General features: G+C 38.6%; 1 protein-coding gene across 1 annotated transcript in view; it reads left to right on the forward strand.

Annotated features, from left to right (window-relative positions):
* Window positions 1-25,117, forward strand: part of SMCO2 (single-pass membrane protein with coiled-coil domains 2) — a 33,540-nt gene extending 8,423 nt beyond the window's left edge. The window contains exons 4-10 of the mRNA XM_042990803.1: window positions 8,618-8,745; window positions 9,966-10,115; window positions 13,300-13,390; window positions 17,262-17,318; window positions 18,965-19,021; window positions 20,086-20,261; window positions 24,856-25,117. Of these exons, the coding sequence (XP_042846737.1) occupies window positions 8,618-8,745; window positions 9,966-10,115; window positions 13,300-13,390; window positions 17,262-17,318; window positions 18,965-19,021; window positions 20,086-20,261; window positions 24,856-25,054 (858 nt within the window). The 3' untranslated portion in view covers window positions 25,055-25,117. The remainder of the gene's footprint in view (window positions 1-8,617; window positions 8,746-9,965; window positions 10,116-13,299; window positions 13,391-17,261; window positions 17,319-18,964; window positions 19,022-20,085; window positions 20,262-24,855) is intronic.
* Window positions 25,118-26,498: the final 1,381 nt, after the last annotated feature.

Below are 26,498 nucleotides of genomic sequence, written 5' to 3' on the forward strand. Positions count from 1 at the left end.
AGTATCTGTTTCACAAAGGCTTTAAAATTTTTTTGGCTATATTTCTTTATGTCAATTTATTTATAGGGAAAATTCTACAATCATATAAGAATAAATCACATGCAGTTACACAATTAATGTGTTAATAAATTAAGATCTTTGCCAATAAAAGGACAAATATATGACTTCTTTAGGAAAAAGCAGTTTTGTCTTATTCCCTGAAAGCAAACCAGAAGGTCTTTAATTTGCATAACTTCACATTTTTTTATGAGACCATGAGATTTAAAGGTTCAGAAAAAGGACAGAGTTAACAGAAGTTTTTTAAAAAATCAGTTGGCTTAATTAACAAAATAGACTTTAACCAGACTGCCAAAATTGCCGTATCTAGCCATCAAAACCCCCAAAATATTTAGAAACGAGTATTTTGTCTGGTTTCACATTTTCCAATCTCTGGCACTGCTATGTATAGTGTTGATTTCGGATGCCAGGTGAGTGAGCACACTTTCCTGTTTCCTGCTTTCGTCTGCATCTCTCACAGGCAGAATGCATTTGCCTACTACTGAAGTCTATTTATTTATTTTCTGTAACTGGAAGTTTGTACCTCTCCACCCCTTTACCTACTTTGCTCCTCCCCTCTGGCAACCAACAGCTTTTTCTCTGTATTTATAAATCCGTTTCTGTTTGTTTTGTTTATTTAATTGTTTTGTTTTTTAGACTCCACACATAAGTGAAATCATATGGTATTTGTCTTTGTCTGACTTACCTCACTTAACATAATGCCCTCTAGGTCCATCCACGTTGTCACAAATGGTAAAATCTCGTCTTTTCTTTGGTGGAATAATATTCCCTTGTGTGTGTGTATGTGTGTATGTATACATACATATAATAAATATGTAAATAAACAAATAAATAAATCAGTTTCTTTATTTGTATTTCTATTGCTTCATTATTAGTGTATAAGAATGCTACTGATTTCTATACATTGATTTTGTATTTTGCGACTTTGCTGAATTCATGTACCAGTTCTAGCAGAGTTTTGGTGGAATCTATTGGGTTTTCCATATATAATATCATGTCATCTGCAAAAAGTGAAAGCTTGACTTCATCTTTGCCAATTTGGATGCCTTTGATTTCCTTTTGTTGTCTGATTGCTGATGTTAGCACTTCCAACACTATGTTAAACAACAGCAGTGAGAGTGGACCTCCCTGTCGTGTTCCTGATCTCAGGGAGAAAGCTCTCAGTTTTTCCCCATTGAGGATGATGTTAGCTGTGGGCTTTTCATAAATGGCTTTTCTGATATTTAAGTATGTTCCTTCTATCCTGACTGTCTCGAGTGTTTTTATTAAGAAAGGATGCTGAATTTTGTCAAATGCTTTTTCTGCATCGATTGACAGGATCATATGGTTCTTATCTTTTCTTTTATTAATGTGATGTATCACGTTGATTGATTTGCGAATGTTGAACCAGCCCTGCAGCCCAGGAATGAATCCCACTTGATCATGGTGTATAATTCTTTTTATATGCTGTTGAATTCGATTTGCTAGTATCTTATTGAGAATTTTTGCACCTATATTCATCAGGGATATTGGCCTGTAGTTCTCTTTTTTTGCTGGGTCTCTGTCTGGTTTAGGAGTCAAAGTAATGCTGGCTTCATAGAATGAGTCTGGAAGTTTTCCTTCCCTTTCTATTTTTTGGAACAGCTTGAGAAGGATAGGTATTATCTCTGCTTTAAATGTCTGATAGAATTCCCCAGGGAAGCCATCTGGTCCTGGACTCTTATTTGTTGGGAGATTTTTGATAACTGATTCAATTTATTTGCTGGTTATAGGTCTGTTCAAATTTTGTATTTATTCCCGTTTGAGTTTTGGAAGTGAGTGGGTGCTTAGGAATTTGTCCATTTCTTCCAGGTTGTCCAGTTTGTTGGCATATAATTTTTCATAGTGTTCCCTGATAATTGCTTGTATTTCTGAGGGATTGGTTGTAATAATTCCATTTTCATTCATGATTTTATCTATTTGGGTCATCTCCCTTTTCTTTTTGAGAGGCCTGGCTAGAGGTTTATCAATTTTGTTTATTTTTTCAAAAAACCAACTCTTGGTTTCATTGATCTGCTCTATAGTTTTTTAGGTTCTATATTGTTTATTTCTGCTCTGATCTTTATTATTTCTCTTCTTCTGCTGGGTTTAGGCTGCCTTTGCTGTTCTGCTTCTATTTCCTTTAGGTGTGCTGTTAGATTTTGTATTTGGGATTTTTCTTGTTTCTTGACATAGGCCTGGATTGCAATGTATTTTCCTCTTAGGACTGCCTTCACTGTATCCCAAAGCGTTTGGATTGTTGTATTTTCATTTTCATTTGTTTCCATATGTTTTTTAATTTCTTCTCTAATTACCTGGTTGACCCATTCATTCTTTAGTAGGGTGTTCTTTAACCTCCATGCTTTTGGAGGTTTTCCAGGCTTTTTCCTGTGGTTGATTTCAAGCTTCATAGCATTGTGGTCTGAAAGTATGCATGGTATGATCTCAATTCTTGTATACTTATGAAGGGCTGTTTTGTGACCCAGTATGTGATCTATCTTGGAGAATGTTCCATGTGCACTCAAGAAGAAAGTATATTCTGTTGCTTTGGGATGCAGAGTTCTAAATATATCTGTCAACTCCATCTGATCCAGTGTATCATTCAGGGCCCTTGTTTCTTTATTGATCCTGTGTCTAGATGATCTATACATTACTGTAAGTGGAGTATTAAAGTCCCCTGCAATTACCACATTCTTATCAATAAGGTTGCTTATGTTTGTGAGTAATTGTTTTATATATTTGGGGGCTCCTGTATTCGGCACATAGACATTTATAATTGTTAGCTCTTCCTGATGGATAGGCCCTGTAATTATTATATAATGCCCTTCTTCACCTCTTGTTACAGCCTTTAATTTAAAGTCTAGTTTTTCTGATATAAGTATAGCTACTCCAGCTTTCTTTCCACTTCCAGTAGCATGATAGATAGTTCTCCATCCCCTCACTCTCAATCTGAAGGTGTCCTCAGGTCTAAAATGAGTCTCTTATAGACGGCAAATAGATAGGTCTTGTTTTTTTATCCATTCTGATACCCTATGTCTTTTGGTTGGAGCATTTAGTCCATTTACATTCAGTGTTATTATAGAAAGATATGGGTTTAGAGTCATTGGTGATGTCTGTAGGTTTCATGCTTGTAGTGATGTCTCTGGTACTTTGTGGTCCTTGCAACATTTCACTCACAGACTCCCCCTTAGGATCTCTTGTAGGGCTGGTTTAGTGGTGATGAATTCCTTCAGTTTTTGTTTGTTTGGGAAGACCTTTATCTCTCCTTCTATTCTGAATGACAGACTTGCTGAATAAAGGATTCTGGGCTGCTCATATTTTTCCTGCTCATCACATTGAAGATTTCCTGCCATTCCTTTCTGGCCTGCCAAGTTTCAGTAGATAGATCTGCCACTAGTCTTATCGTCTCCCTTTATATGTTAGAGTGTGTTTATCCCTAGCTGCTTTCAGAATTTTCTCTTTATCCTTGTATTTTGCCAGTTTCACAATGTTATGTTGTGCAAAAGATCGATTCAAGTTACGTCTGAAGGGAGTTCTCTGTGCCTCTTGGATTTCAATGCCTTTTTCCTTCCCCAGATCAGGGAAGTTCTCAGCTATGATTTGTTTAAGTACACCTTCAGCCCCTTTCTCTCTCTCTTCCTCTTCTGGAATTCCTATGATATGCATATTGTTGCGTTTCATTGCAACACTTAGTTCTCTAATTCTCCCCTCATACTCCTGGATTTTTTTATCTCTCTTTTTCTCAGCTTCCTCTTTTTCCATAATTTTATCTTCTAATTCACCTATTCTCTCCTCTGCCTCTTCAATCCGAGCTGTGGTTGCCTCCATTTTATTTTGCACCTCATTTATAGCATTTTTAGCTCCTCATGACTATTTCTTAGTCCCTTGATCTCTGTAGCAATAGATTCTCTGCTGTCCTCTATGCTTTTTTCAAGCCCAGCGATTAATTTTATGACTATTATTCTAAATTCTTGTTCCGTTATATTGCTTAAATCGTTTTTGATCAATTCGTTAGCTGTCGCTACTTCCTGGAGTTTCTTTTGCAGAGAATTCTTCTGTTTCATCATCTTGGGTAGTCCTGTGGTGGCTCCAAACTGCAGGGCACTTCCCCTGTGGGGTCCAGAGTAACTTGTGTTGGTGGGAGGGGTTGCAGTCAAACCAGATGTTGTCCCCAGCCCACCACTGGGGCCACAGTCAGACTGGTGTGTACCTTATCTTCCCCTCTCCCAGGAGCAGGACTCACTGTGGAGTGGTGTGGTCCCTGTCTGGGCTACTTGCACACTGCCAGGCTTGTGGTGCAGCCTGGATGGGATCTGGTGTATCAGCCGGGGTGGAACTGCAAGGTGCACAGGGGCGGGAGGGGCAGGCTCAGCTCGCTTTGTCGATGGTGGTCCCCTGCAGGAGGGCCCTGTAGCACTGGGAGGGAGGCAGGCCCATTGGAGGGATGGATCCACAGAAGTACAGCGTTGGGTGTTTGTCCGGTGCAAGCAAGTTCGGTGATGGGAATTGGTTCCCTTCGGGTTTTCAGCTGGGGGGTGGGAGAGGGAGATGGCATTGGCCAGCGCCTTTGTTCCCCCTCCAAACTGAGCTCTCTCTTCCGGGGCTTAACACCTCTCCCTCCCGGTGTCCTCTTGCCCTCCCGCTCTCCAAGCGGAGCTGTTGATCTATAACATTCCAGATGTTACATCCCACTGGCTGTCAGAACTCACTCCGCCCGGCCCCTCCGCTTTTGCAAGTCAGACTCAGGGCTCTGCCTTGCCAGGAGGGCTGCCCCTCCACCACCCCGGCTCCCTCCTTCCAGTCCGTGTAGTGCGCACCGCCTCTCCGCCTTCCTACCCTCTTCCGTGGGCCTCTTGTCTACGCTTGGCTCCGGAGAGTCCGTTCTGCCAGCCTTCTGGCAGTTTTCTGGGTTACGTAGGCAGATGTGGGTGGAATCTAAGTGATCAGCAGGACACAGTGAGCCCAGCGTCCTCCTACGCTGCCATCTTCTCTGGTCTGTACCACATCTTTTTTATCCATTCATCTGTTGATAGACGCTTAAGTTTCTTCCATATCTTGGCCATTGTAAATAATGCTGCAGTGAACACAGGAAGTCTATTTATTTTAAAACCATGTACTGAACATCCACTGTGTTGTAGGCACTGTAAAGTGTTGAGACTATCTCTACCTATCTAAAATCCTTTCCCCTCACACACTAGTTGGGACTCAGACAAGAAAATGGCTCTGCATGATAAATCCACGCCGGAAGTAGCAGATGTGGTACAAAGTACATGGCAGGTGCTGTACAGGCAGATGACCAGGAAAATGAAAACTGAGTTTTGAAGGGTGAACTGGATGAAAGAAAAGCATTTCAGAAATAAGGGACAGTACATGCAAAGACAAAGGGGCTAAAGAGAACTTGTGTTCTGAGAGGAAGGGTGGAAGAAAAGGAGCGATGAGCAAGCAGGCAGGCAGGACACTATGGGGGGATATAGCGCAGGACGCAGGCTGTAGCCAGGGCGCCAATAGGATTCAGGAAGTGATGAGGACCAAAGCAAGGCACTGACTAGCAGCCATGGAGATGGAGAGAAAAGGACACAGGTTTAAAAGATAGGTGCTATTGGGCTTGGACACCAAGTGGTGTGACATGAGTAATGAAGAGGGAAAAGAATATCTCCCATGAAAACTCAAGGACATCTTTCAGGGTTTCTGCAGAGGCATCGAGATGAATAGGGAGAACATATGCAAGGATGGGAACCTGGACAAGGTAGAGGGGAAATACAATAAGTTCAATTTTTTGCTTGATGAGTTTGAGGTGCCTATGGAACACCCAAATAGAGGCATATGAGCTTTTCAAAGAGCTGCACATAAATGGAAAGTAATGCCCTCAGGCTTTGTATTTCATGCAAGCACACTTTTAGTTTATTATTAAAACACACACACACACACACACACACACACACACACCTCTTTATTTGTTCAATCCTGAAGCTTTTAAAAAATATTTCATTTCTACTTCCTGGCTTTGACTCTTTTGCAGTGTATTAACCATTACAGTAAACCAATTGATGAAAATGAGAAATGTTGTAGATTTTTTTGGACATAGACAGAACCCTGGAGATGATCTGATCCAATTTTGTTCTTCCAGAACAGGAAACTGAGCTTTAGAGTGGTTAGGTGGTTCCACAGCCACAGGAGTAGAACAAGGCTTAGAACTCAGGTCCCCCATACCCAGTGAAGTGTTCTTCCTCAACATCACAGTGTTGCTGCTGCCTTTGAATAGCGTGGCAAAAGATTAGGTGGGAAGAAATTGAAGTTATGGATGTTTTTATTCGCAAAGAAGTAGCTAAGCAGAGTTATATAGCACTCGGAAAATCTAGCCTGTTTCTTCATCCGTAAGTGTGATAATAATCCTTACCTCACTGGCAAGGGGCCACTGGGCCATGGAAGTGATAGGGATGAGATATTTCTTAATGTGAATCCAAGGACTAGATATGATGAAAATAGTCATAGCCTTGGAATCAGAAAACCTACTTCAAGTTCTAGTCCACATACTTATTGGCCATATGGATTGGTTTCCCAAGGCTGCTGTAACAAATTACCACAATTTGGTGACTTAAAACAACACAAAAGGTATTCTTTCATAGTTCTAGAGGCCAGAAGTTTGAAAAAAGGGATCAGCAGGGTCATGCTTTCTCTGGACACTCTACAGGAGAATCCTGCCGTGCCTCTTCCAGCTTTTGGAGCCTCCAGGCATTCCTTGGCTTGTGGCAGCTCTGTCTTCTCATGACTTCTTCCTCTCTGTGGGTGTTTTCTGTCTCTCATTAGGACACCTGTCATTGGATTTAGGGTCTAGGTAATTCAAGATAATCTCATCTTAAGACCCTTAACTTAATTATATCCGTAAAGACTCTTTTCCAAATAAGGTCACAGTCTCGGGGTCTTAGTATTAGGACATGGACATATCTTTTTGGAGAGACCACTTAATCCACTATATCATATAGCCTTGGACTAATCACTGATATGAATTCCCTAGGAGATTTCAATACCTGACTTTATCCACTGAAGTCCATCATGGGAATTAAAAGAAAGAATGCACATGAAAGAGGTTTGTAAAGAGTTATGTGAATGTCGGTTATTCCTGTTGACATGGCCAGTAATTTATACAGACATTTCAGTAAGAGACTGATCTGCACTCCAAATTTTTCTCCTTTCAGTTTAAAAATAGTTTTGCTGAAACACAAAAATTTCAGACCAAAATTTCAGACTTCCTTAAAGAACAGAGAAATATTTCACAATGTAGTCACTAAAGAAGAGAAATGTTCAAAGATAAATGATTAATTGTGTGCATGAACAGAAGTGAAATATCAGAAAATGGTTTAAATGTTTTTGTAGAACAAGGCAAAGAATAAGGAAACAAAGAAATAAAATTCATGGGTCAGACTGATAGAGTAGGCTTTTCCCCCCTTATAACTCCTTATTATGAAAAATTTTAAATAAAATGAAAACTTAAAGATATACAAGGATCAATCATATACTCCCACTTAGATTTTGAAATTGTTAGCATTTGTCACATTTGCTTTATCTTTTTATTTTATTTTATTTTATTTTAGAGAGAGAAAGAACGCGAGCAGGAGAAAGGGAGGAGGGAGAGAGAGAGAGAGAGAGGGAGAATCCCAAGCAGGCTCCATTCTCAGTACAGAGCTAAAAGCAGGGGCTCAATCCCACAACCCTGGGATCATGACCTGAGCCAAAATCAAGGGTCAGATGCTCAACTACTGAGCCACCCAGGCACCCCTGTTTTATCTTTATATATGTAAATAGATGGAATTTTTTGATCCTTTTTAAAAGTAGGTCAAAGACAGCATAAGACTTTACCCTTGTTTATTTCAGTCAACATCTCTAAAAATAAAGACTGTCTTCTGCATAACCAAGATTCCATCATCACATCAGGAAAACAGCAATAATTACATGATATAACCTAATATCCTCAATTCTCTGAACATTGTAATTTTTTCAATTGGCCCTCGAATGCCCGTACTTTTATTTATTTGTTTGTTTATTTGCTTATTTATTTATTTATTTATTCATTCATTCATTCAGTCAGTCAGTCAGTCATCCATTCATATTTGGTGCCAAAACCCAGAAAATGCCTACACTTTTAAAATCAGCATCTAAACAAGAGCTATGCAATGCATTCAGTTGTTTTATCTCTTTAGACTCTCTTAACATAAAACAGTCCCACCCCCTTTTATTTTTCCCTGATACTGACTTTTTTTGGAAACCAGTATGTTGAGTGGAGTGCTAGAGTCCATGATCATGTGGAATTCTGTTACCTGTCGGCACTGAAAAGAGTCCTGCATCTGGACCCTAATGTTCTCTGCGTCCCTGCTGCAGCCTTCCTCTGTCAATGGAGCAAGAGGGCATGTCTGCTTATTTTATAAATGCATTAGAAGGCTCCAGGCTCACAGACGGCTTGTCCCCAGAGAAAGGGTCATGAGTAGGCTAAGAAGGCCATCACCTCTTGTGATAACACCCTTTTTTTTTTTTTTTTCTGCTTTGCTTCTTTCATAATCTTTATCAGAATATGGGTGCTGAGCATCACCAGGACCTGCAGAACGAGCAGGATGAGCAAGAAACAAATCAGGTTCAACATGAGGATCCTCAAGTGCCCACATCTTTGCAGTTTTCAGAGGAGAGCATCCCTGAACTGTAAGCCTTGAAACAAGAAAGAGGGATTCTTGATAATACTTTGTGGGTATAATGCTATGTGAGTATGTCAGTCAGAGAAAGACAAGTATCATATGGTTTCACTCATATGTAAACTTTAAGAAACAAGCAAATAAACAAACAAGACAAACAGGGGAGCTTGGGTGGCTCAGTCGGCCGAGCTTCTGACTCAGGCTCAGGTCAGGATCCCCCAGTTCATGAGTTCAAGCCCTGCGTAAGCCTCTCTGCTGTCGGGCGTGCAGCCTGCTTCGGATCCTCTGTCCCCCTCTCTCTCTGCCCCTCCCCAATGGTACTCTCTCTCTCTCAAAAATAAAATATTTTTTAAAAAGACAAATAAAAATCCAGACTCTTAAGTACAGAGAATAAACTGGTGGTTGCCAGAAGAGAAGTGGGCAGGGGGTGAGGGGCAGAGGAGGGTGGGGGAGGGATGGGTAAAATAGACAAAGGAGATTAAAGTGTACACTTACTGTGATGAGCACTGAGGAATATATAAAATCCTTGTTTCGTTATATTGTACACTTGAAACTAATCTAACACTGTGTGTTAATCATACTTCGATTTAAAAAAGAAAAAAAATAGTATTTTGTGGCAAATAAAATGAAATTTAGCAGACAACTAAGGGAAAGACTGGAAGATTTAAAATCCATACATGTCTTAAACCTTAAACACTCACGTGCCCCAGGAACTACCTACACATTCCAGTAAGAATGCACAGTAAGGACATTTCTAGAGATGTAGGCAGAGCCATGGGGTTCTCTTTGCAACCTCTTCTTTGGAGCCTGGAATTAATACATATCTTGTCACTCTCAGATAATTCTCTAGATATGAAAAGCATCATAATTATCAATAGAAATGTATCGTTAAGGCCTTGTAGAACCTTTCCCTGTTGCATAGCTCTCTTCTTCCAACAAGATGCAATCACTACCCTAACATTCATCAGGGTAGTGTAATACTTAACATTCATTCCATACAGGGAAATTTAAAAAATACATCATTTTTTTTTTTTTTTTTTACTAAATGTAAAATGCATTTTATTTCCTCCAGCCTTATGGCGATCTAAATGGCTATCATATAAATGCTTTCTTGAGGCCTAACTGCCTACCTGGCCCATTCTGGTGACAGAAAAAGAAACAGCATTCTAACTTGCCATTCAAGGGAAGAATTTTTCTGCCTTAAAACTGACCATAATAATATTTCTGCAGGAGTCAGGAGAACACGCTCTTCCAGCTAAACCACTGGAATATACAGATGGGTTTACAAGTGAGAGAACTTGGAGCTGATCACATAGACTGGATGGAGAAAATGAACAATATTATGCAAAAAATAAACCTAACAGAAAACACAGTGAAGAGGTAATTTAAAATTTTCTTTTTAATGTTTATTTATTTTTGAAAGACAGAACATGAGTAGGGGAGGGGCAGATAGAGAGGGAGACACAGAATCCAAAGCAGGCTCCAGGCTTTGAGCTGTCAGCACAGAAACAGATGTGGGGCTCGAACCCACCAACATCAGATCATGACCTGAACTGAAGTTGGATGCTTAACCGACTGAACCACCCAGGCGCCCCTCACAGTGAAGAGGTAATCTTAGGGTGTTGGGTTTGGCCAGAAAATAGTGAAAATTTTCATAGCTTCAGAAACTCTGGCTTTAAGGTAGTAAGATCTTTTACAAAGTCTTCAGAATAGGAAGTGCCAAGTCTTATGTTTAGAGGTCAATGCCACAAAAATCTCAAAGCCTAAATCACAGTTATCTGCGTCTTTGCTCTCTCTTCTCTCAAGGAAAGAACTTCCTTCATAAGCTCTTTTTTTGGAGCTGTGTTAATAGTCACCAAAGGGAGGTCTTCAAGTCCCCAATAACCAGCTTTAGCCAGTGTTGTCCAACGGGATCCAACTAGCATAACATGAAAAAAAATATATTAAAAAGTATAGTTGTTAACGTATATCTGAATTTAACTGGAAAGTTTTAAGCTGGAACAGAAGTGATGAGACTAATTGTTATTTATCTAGTCACTGGTATAAAGAGATTGGGCTTTGGAGTCAAAGGTATTCCGTCCATCAGTGTTGTATAGTGTTCAGGGTACAGAGATCATATTTTGTTAGATTTAGGCCTAAGTATTTCATGCTTTTGGTCCATTATAAGTTACTTGAAATTTTTCAATTTCTAATTATTAATTGTGAAGATATAGAAATACAATTGGTTTTTGTATATTGGTCTTGTGTCTTGTGACCTTGCTAAACTCATTTGTTAACTCCAGTAGTTTTGTAGATTATTTGGGATTTTCCACATAGATAATCATGTCATCCGCAAATAGAGCTTTATATCTTCCTTTCCAATCTGCATACCTTTTACTTCCTTTTGCTACTTTATTGTATTGGCTAGAACTTCTAGTATGATGTTGAATAGGAGGAATGACAGGAGACACTGGACATACTTACCTTGTTCTCTATCCCACAGAAAAAGCATGAGGTGTGATGTTAGCTGTCTTGATGGTTTTGTTTTGCTTTGTTTTGTTTTTGAGATTGGGAAGGTGTTTTCTATTCTTAGTTTACTGAGATGTTTTTAAAATCAGGAACGGTACTAAATTTTTCCAATAGCTTTTGCCGCGTCTATGAATGATCATGTTATTTGTTTTTTTTTTTTGTTTATAGTCTCCCGATATGGCAAATTATAATGAATGATGTTTGAATGCTGAGCCAGCCTTGAATTGCCAGAATAAACCCCACCTGGTCATAATATATTATTCTTTTTATATGTTGTTGGATTCTGTTTACTAAAATAGAACTTTTGAATGCATATTAATGAGAGATATTGGCCTCGGTTTTTCTTTCTTGTAATGAAAGAAACATCCCAGAAAAAACTGGGATATTTTCTGGATGAATTTGTGTAGAACTGGCACAATTTCTTCCTTACATGTTTGATTGAATTTACCAGTGAAGCCATATTGCCTGGGTATTTCATTACAGTAAGATTTTTAACTACAAATTTAATTTATTTAATGATATACAGGACTCCTCCGGCTACTGAGCTCTCCAGTATATATTAGCGGTAGGTTGTATCTTTCAAGGAATTTGCCCATTTCATTTCCCCTCAGCCTTTCCAAATGGTAACATTTTGTCCAACTTTAGTATACCATCAAAACCAAGAAACTGACCTTGGGACTATAAACAGAGCCTATACAGATTTCACCAGTTATATGTATTCTCATTTGTGTGTGTGAGTGTGTGTATAGTTCTGTGCAATTTTATCATATGGGCAGCCTTCCATAGCCACCACCACATCAAGATTCTCAGCTGTACCATTGCACAAGACTCCTTTATAGCCACAGCGATTCCTTCCCACCCACCGCTAATACCCAGCTATGACAGATCATTTCTACATGTCTATAATTATGCTATTTCATCAACGTTATATACATCAAATCGTGCATTATAAATTTTTTTCACTCAGCATAATTTTTTTGAGGATCATCCAAGTTGCTGCCTGTATGAATAGTTCCTCTCCTTTTGTTGCTCAGTAGTATTCCATGGTATGGAGAGAGAGAGAAACAGAGACAGAGACAGAGACAGAGACAGAGACAGAGAGAGAGTTTGGTTAACCATTCACCCATCAGAGGACAAGTGTGTAATTCCTAGTTTTGGGCTATTATGAATAAAGCTACTTTGGACATCCATGTACAACTTCCTGTGTGAAAGTAAGTTTATTTTTCTGGGATAATTGCCCAAGAATGAAATTGCTGGGTCATATGGTAAGTCTGTTTTCAGTTCTGACAGGCACCGCCAAGCTATTTTCTGGAATGACTGTCCATTTTACATTCCCGCCACCAATGTACAGGTGACCCAATTTCTCCAGAAGCTCACTAGCATTTGGCATTATCACTATATTACCTTTTAGCCATTCTGATAAGTTTGTAGTACTATGTCATTGTAGCCTTGATTTGAATTTCTCTCACGGCTAAAGGTGCTGCGCATCCTTTCATGTGTTTATTTGCCATCTGTGTATCTCCTTAGGGAAATGTCTGCGCATGTGTTTTGTTCATTTCTTCATTGGATAGTTTGCTTCTTTAAAGCTGAGTGTTGAGAAGTTTTCATATTTTCCACATGTAAGATCTAGGGTATATGACAAGCAAATCCACTTACAGAGTCTTTGGCCAAACAAAAGCTTTAAATTTTGATGAGGCCCAGTTTATCAGTGTTCCCTTTTATAGATGTCAAGTGGAAGAAATCTTTGCCTAGTCCTACCTCCCAAGGATTTTTTTGTGTTTGTTTTTTCTAGAGATTAGGTAAGCTTCCATTTTAATCATTTAAATTTTCTGCTCCTGTATCCAATTAGGCCTTACATTTCTGTACTGCTCTCTTGATTATTTCGTGTTTTTTACTTTCTTGCATTGCATTTGTGACATTCATTCCAACACAGCCACGACCCAAGAGTCCTCTGAGGTAAGAAGAGGATTTCATTCTTGAAAGATCAAAAAAGATTGTCTCTTGGGTGATTTTTCTTAGCCCATGTGACTTAGTCCATCTCTTGGTCTGTCTGCAGCTTATTAAATGAGGTGGTGTCCCTGGAGGGCCACATTGAAAAGCTGGAGTCACAAAAGGACTTTGACCCTGATAAGGGGGCAAACATTGAGGTAAGTGGGAGGCTTGGAAGAGACGATCTGGGAGACTCTGGGGACTCTGTCACCTCTTCCCACACCTCCTATTGTTTAACAGGTCGTAAGAAGAATTAAAACCTGTCTTTTGTCACAAGGAGCAAGGCTCTCTGGTGGTCAGTTCATGTGGGTACCGCCAGTTTTATCCTCTGAAGACACAAAAAGGCTAGACTTATTTTTTAAGTATTTTATTTTATTTTTTTGAGAGACAACACGAGCAGGGAAAGGGCAGAGAGAGAGACAGAAGGACACACAGAATCCAAAGCAGGCTCTAGGCTCTGAGCCGTCAGCACAGAGCTGAACGCAGGGCTTGAACCCACAAACTCGAGATCATGACCTGAGCGGAAGTTGGATGCTCAACTGACTGAGCTACCCAGGTGCCCCCAAAAAGGCTAGACTTTTTAATACTCTCTGGAAATTCAGTTAGATAGGCTTATATCTGGATGCCATGTGAAGACATGATGAGTGCCTTAAGGGAAGACTTCTCTTCCTTAATCTTTGCATCCCAGCACAGTTTAGAGAAGACACCCAGGAATTAAGTATTTGTGAGTAACTGCATCCTTAAAATGAAAGAGATATATTCGTGTTCACCTCTGATGCTTTTATGAAGAGTTCTTGTGTTGGTTTTCATGATCTCCAGCTTTTCTATTGTTTTCCTGCCTTGCATTTCTTAGAGACTCTTTTCTGAGAAAGGTTTAATTTCCCCTTTTTAAAGAGTCATAGAATGTTGGAAAGGCAGTAACCAACTTTGGATAAGAATTAGACCTCAGAGCCCTGGCCGATAGTATTTCTAAACTTCGTGCCTTTGAAAAAAATTCTCTAAGAAAGGAAAAAAATCTGTGTCTAGCTACTTCCTTTTATTGAAATCGCCAGCCTCTGCTTTAGCTTAAGCCCAAAAGCTTACATTAAGTGGATTTTGGAGAAAATAAAGATGAAATATCTCTCTTATTGTAGGAAAGTAATGTTTATTTAGATCCTTCACATATTAAAAGCCATCTATAGATAGCATAGATTAATGCCAGGGGAAAAAACTACTTTTAACCATGATTTAGTCCACTACTTTGAAGTAGCAATCTCATTTTGAGCTAGTTGAAAAGTTAAGGTTTTTTTCCACTATCCTTGGGCTTTGGAAATCGCAAACTATGAAAAAAGGGAAGGGGACAACGGCCAAGAAATATTCTGTCTTGGGAAATTTGCTCCAAAGTCAGCTGTGTTACAGGGATGTGAATTTCAGCAGGAGGTAGGGATAGGGTGGGGTAGATATTAAAAGAATGATGAGAAAGATAGAAGAGAACAAAAATAAATGAAAGGGAGATTTGAAAACAAACCAACAGAGGCTTGGAATAATATGAAAAGGGAAGGCATGACAAATAGATGGGAGATTTTCTACACAGGAGATGCACAGCTTTGTACGCACTTAAAAAAAAAAAACAGGCATGACTTATAAACTGTAATCACCTCCACTAACCACCAACTGGTATGTGGATAAACTGTGGCACATGTGTTATGATAGACTACTACTCAGCAATAAAAAGGGTGGACTTCTTACTCATTCAACAATATGAATGAATCTCAAATGCATTCTGCTGAGTGAAAGAAGCCAGATCCAGAGGACTACATAGTTCATGGTTCCACCTGCATCACATTCTGAAAAAGGCAAAACTATAGGAACAGAAAAGAGACTTGTGGTTGCTGAGGTTGGGTGGGGAAAGGGAGAAGGGAATTGATTAAGGGGCACAAGGAAATTTGAGGTGTGATGGAAATATTCTGTATCTTGTGCTGATGAGTATGTCAAATTCATATAACTGTAGACTTTTATTTTCATTTTATTTTACATATGTATTTTTCATTTTTTATTTTATTTATTTATTTTGAGAGAGACAGAAAGAGAACGCAAGAGACAGTAAGCATGAGTAGAGGAGGGGCAGAGAGTGAGGGAGAGAGAATCCCAAGCAGACTCCACACTATTAGTGTGGAGCCTGATGTGGGGCTTGATCTCACAAACCATGAGATCATGACCTGAGTGGAAATCAAGAGTCATATGCTTAACTGACTGAGAGACTCAGGTGCCCCCATGAACTATACACTTTTATTTTTTTATTTTAAAGTGTATTTATTTATTTTGAGAGAGAGAGAGCACAAGCAGGGTGGGAGCAGAGAGAAAGGGAGAGAGAGAGAAAATCCAAGCAGTCCCCATGCTGTTAACATAGAGTCTCATGTGGGGCTCGAACCCACGAATGGTGAGATCATGTCCTAAGCCAAAACTGAGAGTCGATAGGTCGCTTAACTGACTAACCCAGGCATCCCTGTACACTTTTAAAAAGTGAGTTTTGCTGCATGTAAATTACACCCCAATGCACGTGGCTTTTAAAAATGGATGCCAGGGGGGTGCCTGAAGGGCTCAGTCATTAAGTGACAGACTTGGGCTTGGGTCATGATCTCACAGTTCATGGGTTTGAGCCCCAACTTGAGCATCAAGTTCTGTGCTGGTGGTGTGGAGCCTGCTTGGGATTCTCTCCCTCTCTCTCTGCCTCTTCCCCACTTGCACTTTCTTTCTCTCAAAAATAAATAAATAAACTTAAAAAAATAACTGTTTAAAATAAATAAATAAAAATAAAAATGGGGGTGCCTGAGTGGCTCAGTCGGTTAAGTGTCCAACTTCGGCTCAGGTCATGATTTGGCAGTTCGTGGGTTCGAGCCCCGCATCAGGCTCTGTGCTGACAGCTCAGAGCCTGGAGCCTACTTCAGATTCTGTGTCTCCCTCTGTCTGCCCCTCCACCTCTTGCACTCTGTCTCTCACATTGTCTCAAAAATGAATAAACATTAAAAAAATTAAAAATAAATAAAAATAAAAATAAAAATGGGCACAAAGTCTGTCCTCAATAAGTCTAAACAGTGATGGGAAAGGCTGTGTAATGAATAAGAAACTTTAAATATAATTGCCACAGAAGCAAAATCAGTAGGAATGGCTATAGGTTTACTCTGGTGAAGAGAAAGTGAAGATTGTTAGAAATATAGAAAGAGCAGTCAAGCAAAGTGTGGACAAATTAAAGGAGAAATGCATTAATAAAGTTAAAATAATATCACATGTATTGGCTCATTTATATCTCATGAAGAAATGGAATGGCTCAGAAAGGCATGAAGGCAGGAGGGAAAGATTGGTAAAATCACTTAAAACACACTTAAAACTCACACACACACACACACACACACACACACACACACACACAGCAGAAACAAATTTAAAGACCTTTACGGTGAAGAAAGGACTTTGGGGTAGCCTTTGGGTGTTGCCTGATATTTAACCCCTAAATCCACGAAGCTTTCTGAAATCTCCAGGTCAACATCTAAACTTTCATTCGGAGATTGACTCCTATCTTTTCTCTTTGATACAATTATCTCAGATAAGTACTGTGCAAAAGATATTCATTATATAAATAAACCAGGATACCAAGTAAAACGCGATTGTAGTATCACAGCTCCTTTCTAAATAATTAAGTCATACAATTCAGGGATTGGTAATGAATGAGCTCGGTAAAAAAAAAAAAGGGGGTATAGACTATACATTCTCGAGAAGCTGTTTGAAGGTAAATACTCATTCCATGTATGTAATCAACACAATGCCTAGCCCAAGGGCCACTTATGTAGGATGTGGCCAACTCAATCTTGTTGATTTGACTTAATGTTGATTTTGGAGATCAGAACTCAGAAAAGTACTGAAAAAACAGTTGTTCTTAAGTCTCAAAATTTTTGACCATGAATGAGCTTTCTTCCAAAAATCGTCTTCATTTTGTTTCAGTTCCACATATCATTCATTACAACTTTTGATTTATGCCCTTTTGTTTTAAAGGAGAAGATCATGGAAATTAAGAAGCAATTAGAAGAAATGGATAACAAATGTGTCCAGGTAATGATAAAATGGCATTACAATTAAGGAAGAAAAACAGTTCTTCAAAGACAATCTCAGATTTAGAGAATTTTGGTGAATGGAATCCAAATTTCGATGAAAGATAGACTCAGCATTTTAGACCTACCATGGAACTGTCTTGTAGCCTTTACTCTCCTGTTCAGAAGAGAACAGCATAACTCAAAAACATGACGTGATCTGCCCACATTCCCAGATGAAAAGACCAGTCTTGTTCTTGCTCTCCCATTAAAAAAAAAAAAAAAGTATATGTATTTTTTCTAACAAAAGTAGGGCATGCTTATTTTAATAATTAAAATTTAGAACTATTTCACATAAAAAATGAAAAATAGGGGAGCCTAGGTGGCTCAGTCAGTTAAGTGTCCGACTTCGGCTCAGGTCATGATCTCACAGCTCGTGAGCCCCACATCGGGCTCTGTGCTGACAGCTCAGAGCCTGGAGCCCGTTTCAGATTCTGTATCTCCTTCTTTCTCTCTCTGCCCCTCCTCTGCTCTCTCTCTCTCTCTCCCAAAAGTAAATAAACATTTTTTAAAAATGAAAAATAATCCCACTCCCTCAAAGATAAACACAGTGAACATTTTAGCATATTTATGTTCTTCCAAATTTTTGTATACCTGTATCTACATGTTGTTGCAATTGTAATCAGATTATATTATATATAGTTTTGCAACTTGGCTGTTTTTCACTTACCATTTTTCTTCAGCAACTTTCTATGCCACTAGATGTCATTTTTACCTTTTCACTGTCTATATAATGCGCAATTTGATTTTGGGATTTATAAAATTTATTTTATTGGATATTTGGGGCCTTATAATAAATGTTGGCTATTATAAACTTTGCCTCAGAAAATCTGTATCTTTGCTTGCTTGTGCAAGTACTTAAGCAAAATTTCTGGAAATGGCACCTCTAGCACCCATCTTCCTTGAATCCCAGAACACTGTTCTTCCTACTATAGCTCTGCCTTTCAAAATCTCCTGCAAGTCTATTATAGAATGATTAATTAAAAACCCGTTGAAGAGTTATTTACTCCTGACATATGTATGATTGGGATTCATGTCTTAGAAGGTTTGCTTTCAGCCTGTCTCTTGAACTTACTGATAGGAACCAACCAAAACCATATGTTGTCTCTAACGACCTGTAGGAGACAGGATGAAAAGAAGAATCAGACATTATTTGGGACAGCTCTTTTGCTAAACTATAAAGTCCAAATATGCAAATTAATATAGTGAGAACATGTACTCATATATTATAAATTTTAAGATATTTAAAGGAAATGCAATTTTCTTTTTTTTCTCTGAAACATACTACGTTTCTCTAGTGCCTCGGAAGTATTTTAAGGCACAAAGAAAGAATAATGAATAGAGAAAAAGATTTATAATAAGCTGCTATTGTATAAATTTATACTTCTAAAATATTAAAAATAACTATGCTAATCTTTTGGTTATTCCTCCTGCAATTTATCATGATTATACTATGAATTTGCTGTAAGAGGAAGGATTTTATTGAGTAAAAGCAAGTTTCAAAGAAGCCGCTTTACGACTAAGTGGTGTCAAAATGAGTGACGTCTTATGGTATAAACCAGAAAAATCTAATTTCCATTTCACCCAGAATTGTGCATGTCTTTTCAGGAAGATGCTTGTAATGAAGCTCATGCATTAAAGGAGAAACTCATTGCAAGAATAAAGGTAAGATTTCACAGTTATGCAAGTTCAAATAATGATAAAATCTAACTATAGGGATGATTCTTTCTCTAGAAGTTGAGATTGTGCCACATACTCTTTCTCTTTCCTGATCACTTTTTCCTCCCTTTCCTGGGCTTCTTCTTTGGGCCAATGGGACACCTCACAGGTCTGGTGTACTCCCCAGACCTCACAGCCCTGTGCTGCTTCTACATCTCCTCCATTTGGAGCTTATCCTCCAGGTCGACAAATTATGCATTTTTCAAGGCTCAGCTCAAATGTCATCTCCTCCTCCAGACCTCCCCTAAACTCCCTAGCCAGAAAAATGCTTCCATATCTGAACCTCTCCCACAAGATCTTGAGATAAACAGGAATGCGTAAAAGAAGCAATGAATGACTGAGTCAACCTGTCACTTGTTCAGAGATGCCTAATCGTCCCACCTCTAGAGTAGATGTCCCACCAACAAACCTTGGCTACTCTGTCTCATCACCTTATTTATTTTCTTTTTAGCATGTATCAGAGTCTATAATGTCTAATCTAATGTATGTGTGTGTGTGTGTGTATATATATATATATTAGATATTATGTTTTGTTGTTTATTGCTTGTCTCCCAGCCCCTATTAACATGCATGCAATTCGTTATCCATTTGGTTTAAAAATGCACATGTAATAGAATGCATATTCCTTATCTATTTTGTTAACCACAGAATCCTAGAATGGTGCCTAGTAGGAGTCACTGAATATGTTTTGCATAGATGAACAAATTGAACAGATGAATTCAATACAAGAATAATTATCTTCCTACATGAATAATCCAGTAGTTAAAGATTAGCATGTGGGTTTCGTTTAATTTTCTACTGTGGTGCTGCTACCTTATTTTGTGAATGTGTAAGTCTCTTTCCATTAGGTGGGTGTGCACCTGCCAACGATTTCCTCACGTGACTCATATGGGATTGGCAGTGTGGGCTCCTGAGGTATTCTGGAGGAAAAGCATGCTGCATCTACAATAAGACTAGCAGACCTCTAAGATCATTGTTTTAAATGAGAGTTGATTGCTATTTTTTTCCAGAACTTTTACAAAGACATGACTCTGCTAAATACAAAGCTGGGGATGTACCAAAAGCAAGAAGGGAAAACAGACTCTCAGAGCCCTGAAGAAATGGGAGTGGAAGAAAGAGAACCTCTGCATCCTCAGGCTCCATCCCCCCCTTTAGGGGAGAACGCTCCTTCTGGCATTACAATGTGGTAAGTCAGAGAAAGGAGACTTTGGGGCTGGACAAAGGCCCCCAAATGTATGAACCATAGTATGATGAGTTGTTGCAAGGGTTGACTAAAAATTTGTTTTATCTTCATTTATAAATTATCTATTCTTGTTCTTCTTGTCTATTTGTTTATTGGAGTTGTAGTGTTTATTGGAGTTTTTTGTATCATTTTTAGATATAGATCTATTGCATTAGATCTAAAAATACAAGTATATATTTCTTTATTATTGCTTTAGGTAAATATGTATACATACATCTTAGGACGTTGTCTTCAAGGTATGATGCAGCCTCCCCCACCAAAGGAACATACCTGCCAGGCAGACTTGAAAACCTTTGTTCATCACACAAGAGGCTTCTCCCTTGTATGGTATTAAAGATATACATACTAGCAAATCTGACTCTTTGGATCCCTTTCTGAAGATGCCACAACATCAAATATACCTGGAGCAGTACCCTCCTGTAAGAAAACTTGTCTGATTCTTTATCCCCAACTACCAATCCAAGTAGATGTTCAGCAACCTGTCTTGCGCATACACTGTACCTTGCACATAATCCTGACACAGAACCCACAGTATATCATTGCAATTACATTACTTTATTATTATTATTATTTTTTTTTTTACTTACTTTATTATTTTTAAATGCTTATTTTTTTGTTTTGAGAGAGAGCGAGAGAGCATAAGTGGGAGAGGGGCAGAGAGAGAGGGGGAGAGAGAATCCCAAACAGGTTCCATGCTGTCAGTGTAGAGCCCAATGCAGGGCTCAATCTCACGAAATTTGAGATCATGACCTGAGCCAAATCAAGAGTCAGACGCTCAACCGACTGTGCCACCCAGGTGTCCCACGCAATTACATTATTTTAAATCTGTCTCCTCCTAGTAATTCATGAGCTGAAGTTAGAGATTTTAGTCATTTTGAGACATGGAATATAAAACATCTCCACCAGGCTTAACAGATATTAAACTACTAAGTAAGTGAGGAGTGATGTCAATGAAAATAGTGGAATAAAGACCCCAGAAAATTTCCTCCTCCATAAAATCAATGACAGAGCTTGAAAAAAAAAATAGAATCAACTTTTTCAGAACCTTGGAAATTAAGGATTTAGTATCCAGAATATATAAAGAACTCTTATAACTCAACAACAAAAAGAGAAACAAGCCAATATTTTAAATGAGCAAAGGACTTGAATAGACATTTCTTCAAATAAGATACACAAATGGCCAAAAAGCACGAGAGAAGATATTCAACACCATCGGTTATTAGAGAAAGGCAAATCAAAATCACGTGATACCACTTTACATCTCTAAGATAACTATAATTAAAAGAACAGCATTGGAGAGGATGTGGAGAAATTAGAACCCTCAGACATTGCTAATGGGATCGTAAAATGGTGCAGTCACTTTGGAAAACAATTCGGCTGTTTCTGAAAATATTAAATATAGAGCTATCATCTGACCCACTCCTAGGTATGCACCCAGAAGAACTGTATGTCCACACAAAAACCTGTACACAAATGTTCACAGCAACATTATTCATAATAGCTAAAAAGTAGAAACAATACAAATATCCATTAACTGATGAGTAGGTAAACAAAATTTGGCATATCCATACAACGGAGTATTGTTCATATACAAAAAAGGAACAAAGTACTAACACATGCTACAACATTGATGACCCTTGAAAACATTATGCTAAGTGAAAGAAGTCAGACACAAAAGGCCACATATTATATGATTTCATTCCTGCAAAATGTTCAACATAGGAAAATCCATGTAGGCAGGAAGTAAATGAATAGTTGCCAGGCTTTAAAGGAGTGGAAAATAGGGAGTGGCTGTTCATGGGTACATTCTTTTTGGGGTGATGAAAATTTACTGGAATTAGATAGTGGTGATGGTTGTACAACCCTGTGAATAAACTAAAAGCCACTGAAGTATACACTTTCAAGGGTAAATTTTATGGCATGCAAATTATATCTCAAAAAAACAAACAAATAAGTAAATGTCTTTTTATCATCACTTGCTTGCATTAAATGGGCAGATTACAGTTCAGTTGAGTTGCCCATCTTTCATCACGTCATTACATTCTAGTTAAGATTGCTTAAGACTTTGACCAATCTCTTGTCTATGAACTGGAAACATACTGGTTCCATTGAAGCATATTTATACATCATACTTTTGAGAAGGTTTATGTATCAATTTTGCTATTTTTAGGCTCTGGGGGACCTCTTCCTGGTATCCTCAGTTCTCTTACAGACCTTCCACTAACAATACGAGCATTTTTTAAAAGAATAAAGGTTTTATGCATGGCAAGTCTTGAAAAATATATATAAATGAATAAATAAACAGTATTAAAAAGTCAAAGGAATGTTTTTATTCTTTAAAGAACATAAATTCAAAGTGAATAAAATATTTAATGACACTAATATTTGGTTCCGTACCGATGATACGAAAAAAAATGATTTTGAATTAGTAGCTATGATTAGTTCAGAAAAGTGTCTGAACTTTTTTTTTTTTTTTAATTTTTTTTTTTCAACGTTTTTTATTTATTTTTGGGACAGAGAGAGACAGAGCATGAACGGGGGAGGGGCAGAGAGAGAGGGAGACACAGAATCAGAAACAGGCTCCAGGCTCCGAGCCATCAGCCCAGAGCCCGACGCGGGGCTCGAACTCACAGACCTCGAGAGCGTGACCTGGCTGAAGTCGGACGCTTAACCGACTGCGCCTCCCAGGCGCCCCTGAACTTTTAAAAAACAAACATTACACATGTTCTTTTAGTTGTTTACTGGTGGAAAATCTGAAAAATATTTTGTTACATTGACTTGCAAATAAAAATCAAACCATTCAGTAGTGTCAAGAAATAAATTTGAACCTAACCCCACCTGGAGTGTTCACTTAAGGAAAGAAAAAACTGGAAGAACACACTCTAAACCAAAAGAAAAACAAATAAAAAACAAAACAAACAAAAACTAAGAAAGAAAAAGAAAGAAAAAGAAAAGAAAAAAACAGAAAAAAACTTAGCTGATTATAGGGGCACCTACATGGCTCAGTCAGTTGAACATCCAGCTCTTGATTTTGACTCAGGTCATGACTCCAGGGTCGTGAGATTGAGCCCCGCATCGAGCTCCATGCTGTGCATGGAGCCTGCTTAAGATTCTCTTTCTCCCCCTCTACCACTCATGCTCTCTCCCTAAAAAAAAACTTAGCTGTTTATATTAGGGTGATGAGATTATAACTTTTTCATTTCTCTGTTTTCCAAATTATCTGTGATTCAGGAAAACAGTTTTTCTCTTAAAAAAAAAAATAATGTTAGGGGTGCCTGGGAGGCTCAATTGGTTCAGCCTCCAACTTCAGCTCAGGTCATGATCTCACGATTTGTGAGTTCAAGCCCCGCCTCAGGCTCTCTGCTGTCAGTGCAGAGCCTGCTTGGGAAACTGTCCCCCTCTCCCTCTGCTCCTCCCCCACTTGCTCGTGCACTCTCTCTCTCTCTCCTCTCTCTCAAAAATAAACATTAAAAAAAAAATAATGTTAAATTGTGTTCCTTTGAAAATGTACCAGTATGGTACTTCCAAAGGTAATTGGTTTTGGAATTTAGGAAGAATGGTGTTCATTTACTAGCTATGTTTTTGTAGTGAGTTGTTTTTCTTTTCATAAGAAAGAACAAATCTATACTTAGCGCTTCTTGAGGGAAGGGCATCTTTGCTTCATCTTAGCAGCCTCTTCTGACTAGAGTATATTATAAAAGCATTGGCTGTTTAATAAATGTATGAAATAGAAGCAATCATTTGTGTAACTACCAAGAGGCAGCCAGTGGCAATAATTCCAAGCACTTTGGCTCAGGTTTACAGAATCCTCTGAGTTGGATCACAAACTAGATCCATAGCTGGCTTTAACTGCGCTTTAGATTTTCTCTTCTGAAATTTATCGTTGATGGTAATTATCTACAGGTAACTGGATTATCTGGGACGTTTCTTTCTTTCTTTGTGTTTTTCTGGATCTGCCAGATCTTCTGCCTTAATCAAGTATTGCATGTATAATTAAAAAATAATAACGCAAGGATTTAAAGGCAAACAAAATACATCGTAGGTACAGCCTAGAAGAAGGAGTCCTTAAAGACTTGAGAAAGCTTCTATTGCTTTAAAAAGGGTAAGTCAGGTGCCAGGACAAAACTAGTGATAGAGCTGGATTCCATTTGTCACTTTGTATTTTATATCACCAGGAAAATCTAACTGCCTGTTCTTTTATTTCCCTCCAAATCGGCATCATTTACCTCACAAGTGAGGTCTTTACCTCAATAATCTGCTAGTGTGTGAGAAGTCCATTTCAAAGGAGAGAACCTCATAATATCCAGGGTTTCATTGTTTCGTGGCTATAGAACCTTAGAATTCCAGCTCTAGTCCTAGGATGGACTTACGTGCTTATTTATTCTAAGCTCCTTCTTTTGCGGATGTTAACTGGGGTCAAGAGAAGTTCAGTTATTTCCTTGCAGTTAATAGGACTACCTGGGTGGAGGAACCAGGAATCACATCAGTGTGGTTTTCTGCACAATGTTCTTAACACAGATGTCTTCTTTTCTTGTAGGAAACGTGCACTGAGGATTTTCATCATGTTTTATGTCCTCACCTTCACCGGACTTTCATGTTACATACTATTTTTTGATGCTACGTTTATCTTTGAAAGCCTGCTCCCCACAATGCTTGGGCACCGCAGAATGTGGGAACTACGGGAGATCATCAGGCCTTTCTTGAACTTGCAAGTGGAAGACTTGTTACCCTCCTAAAGATATAGAAGTTACTGTTACCCTACTGACTTTCTCCTTAATAAAATTCTGGCTGTTCTTGTATTATGGTGGTTGACATATTTTTCAAAAAATACTATTGGATGTTCAGCAAAGGACATTATAGTTAAAAGGAAATTGGTTGCTCACAGACAGAAAAAATGAAAACAGTTTATCTTTACCCTTATGACTCACAATTACTTCTTGAATCATTCCAGAGGTTGTTTAAACATTTACTTCAAACCACTAGCCTCTCCAACCCTGGGAACCTGAGACTATCCAGTATTAGCTTCCTCAGTATTTGCCCCATTTTGACCTTTGATTCCTCAAAAAGGAAAACACAGAATTCTTCTTCATCAATATCAGTTTTACTTCAATTGGATTGGGGCCATATTTTGGTAGTAGTGGATATTTCTTGGTTTTGCTCCTAACATTCATTTTTCCTTTTAGTAACAGGACCCTAATTTTGCTTTGAAAGAACTATCTTTACCCAGTGAGCATAATTATAGTGGTCTTCCAGTCAGTGTCCCCTTTCTTTCTATTAACAACAGTTGGGAATATATTGAATCAGACATTCTCTAAGAATGAGAATTTTGTGGGGTGCCTGGATGGCTCAGTTGGTTAAGTGTCTGACTCTCGATCTCAGCTCTGGTCTTGATCTCAGGGTCATGAATTCAAGTCCTGAATTGGGCTCCACACTGGGTGTGAAGCCTACTTAAAAAATAAAATAAAAGGGGCTCCTGGGTGGCTCGGTCAGTTGGGCGTCCGACTTCGGCTCAGGTCATGATCTCACGGTCTGTGGGTTCGAGCCCCCCGTCGGGCTCTGAGCTGACAGCTCAGAGCCTGGAGCCCGTTTCAGATTCTGTGTCTCCCTCTCTCTGTGACCCTCCCCCGTTCATGCTCTGTCTCTCTCTGTCTCAAAAATAAATAAACATTAAAAAAATTATAAAAAATAAAATAAAATAAAATAAATAAGAATGAGAATGAGAATTTTGAGAAGAATCATATAAAAAAGACAAATGATTTGAAACTTCTATTTTAACTATTTGAACTACTCTATACCTTTTCCGCTGAAGTTTGTCAGAGTTGGTTCTGTTGCTTATGATAAAAGAAATTTTAATTGATACAGAAGTTTTGAATGCTCGACTGGAGCGTTTTTATCCCTAATTGTGTAGGTAATGGGGAAATTGTAAACTTTATCTGCAATATGAAAAACAGTTATAATTGAACTGTTTAAGATTAATAGAACCATAAAGAATACATTGGCTTTAGGAGAACAGAAGGGATGTGAGGGATGAGTTAAAAGGCCATTCAGTGGTTCAGGTGAGTGAAGGATGGGGAGACAAGGATGGAAGGAGATGAGGGGTGAAGCAGACATTGTAAGGATGGGTTCTACGACACTGGGTTGTGCAATGGATGTGGGGTTGGAAGGGTGGTGATAAGGAAT

This window comes from Panthera tigris, chromosome B4, assembly GCF_018350195.1.
Source record: "Panthera tigris isolate Pti1 chromosome B4, P.tigris_Pti1_mat1.1, whole genome shotgun sequence".
In the NCBI taxonomy this organism is placed as follows: Eukaryota; Metazoa; Chordata; class Mammalia; order Carnivora; family Felidae; genus Panthera; species Panthera tigris.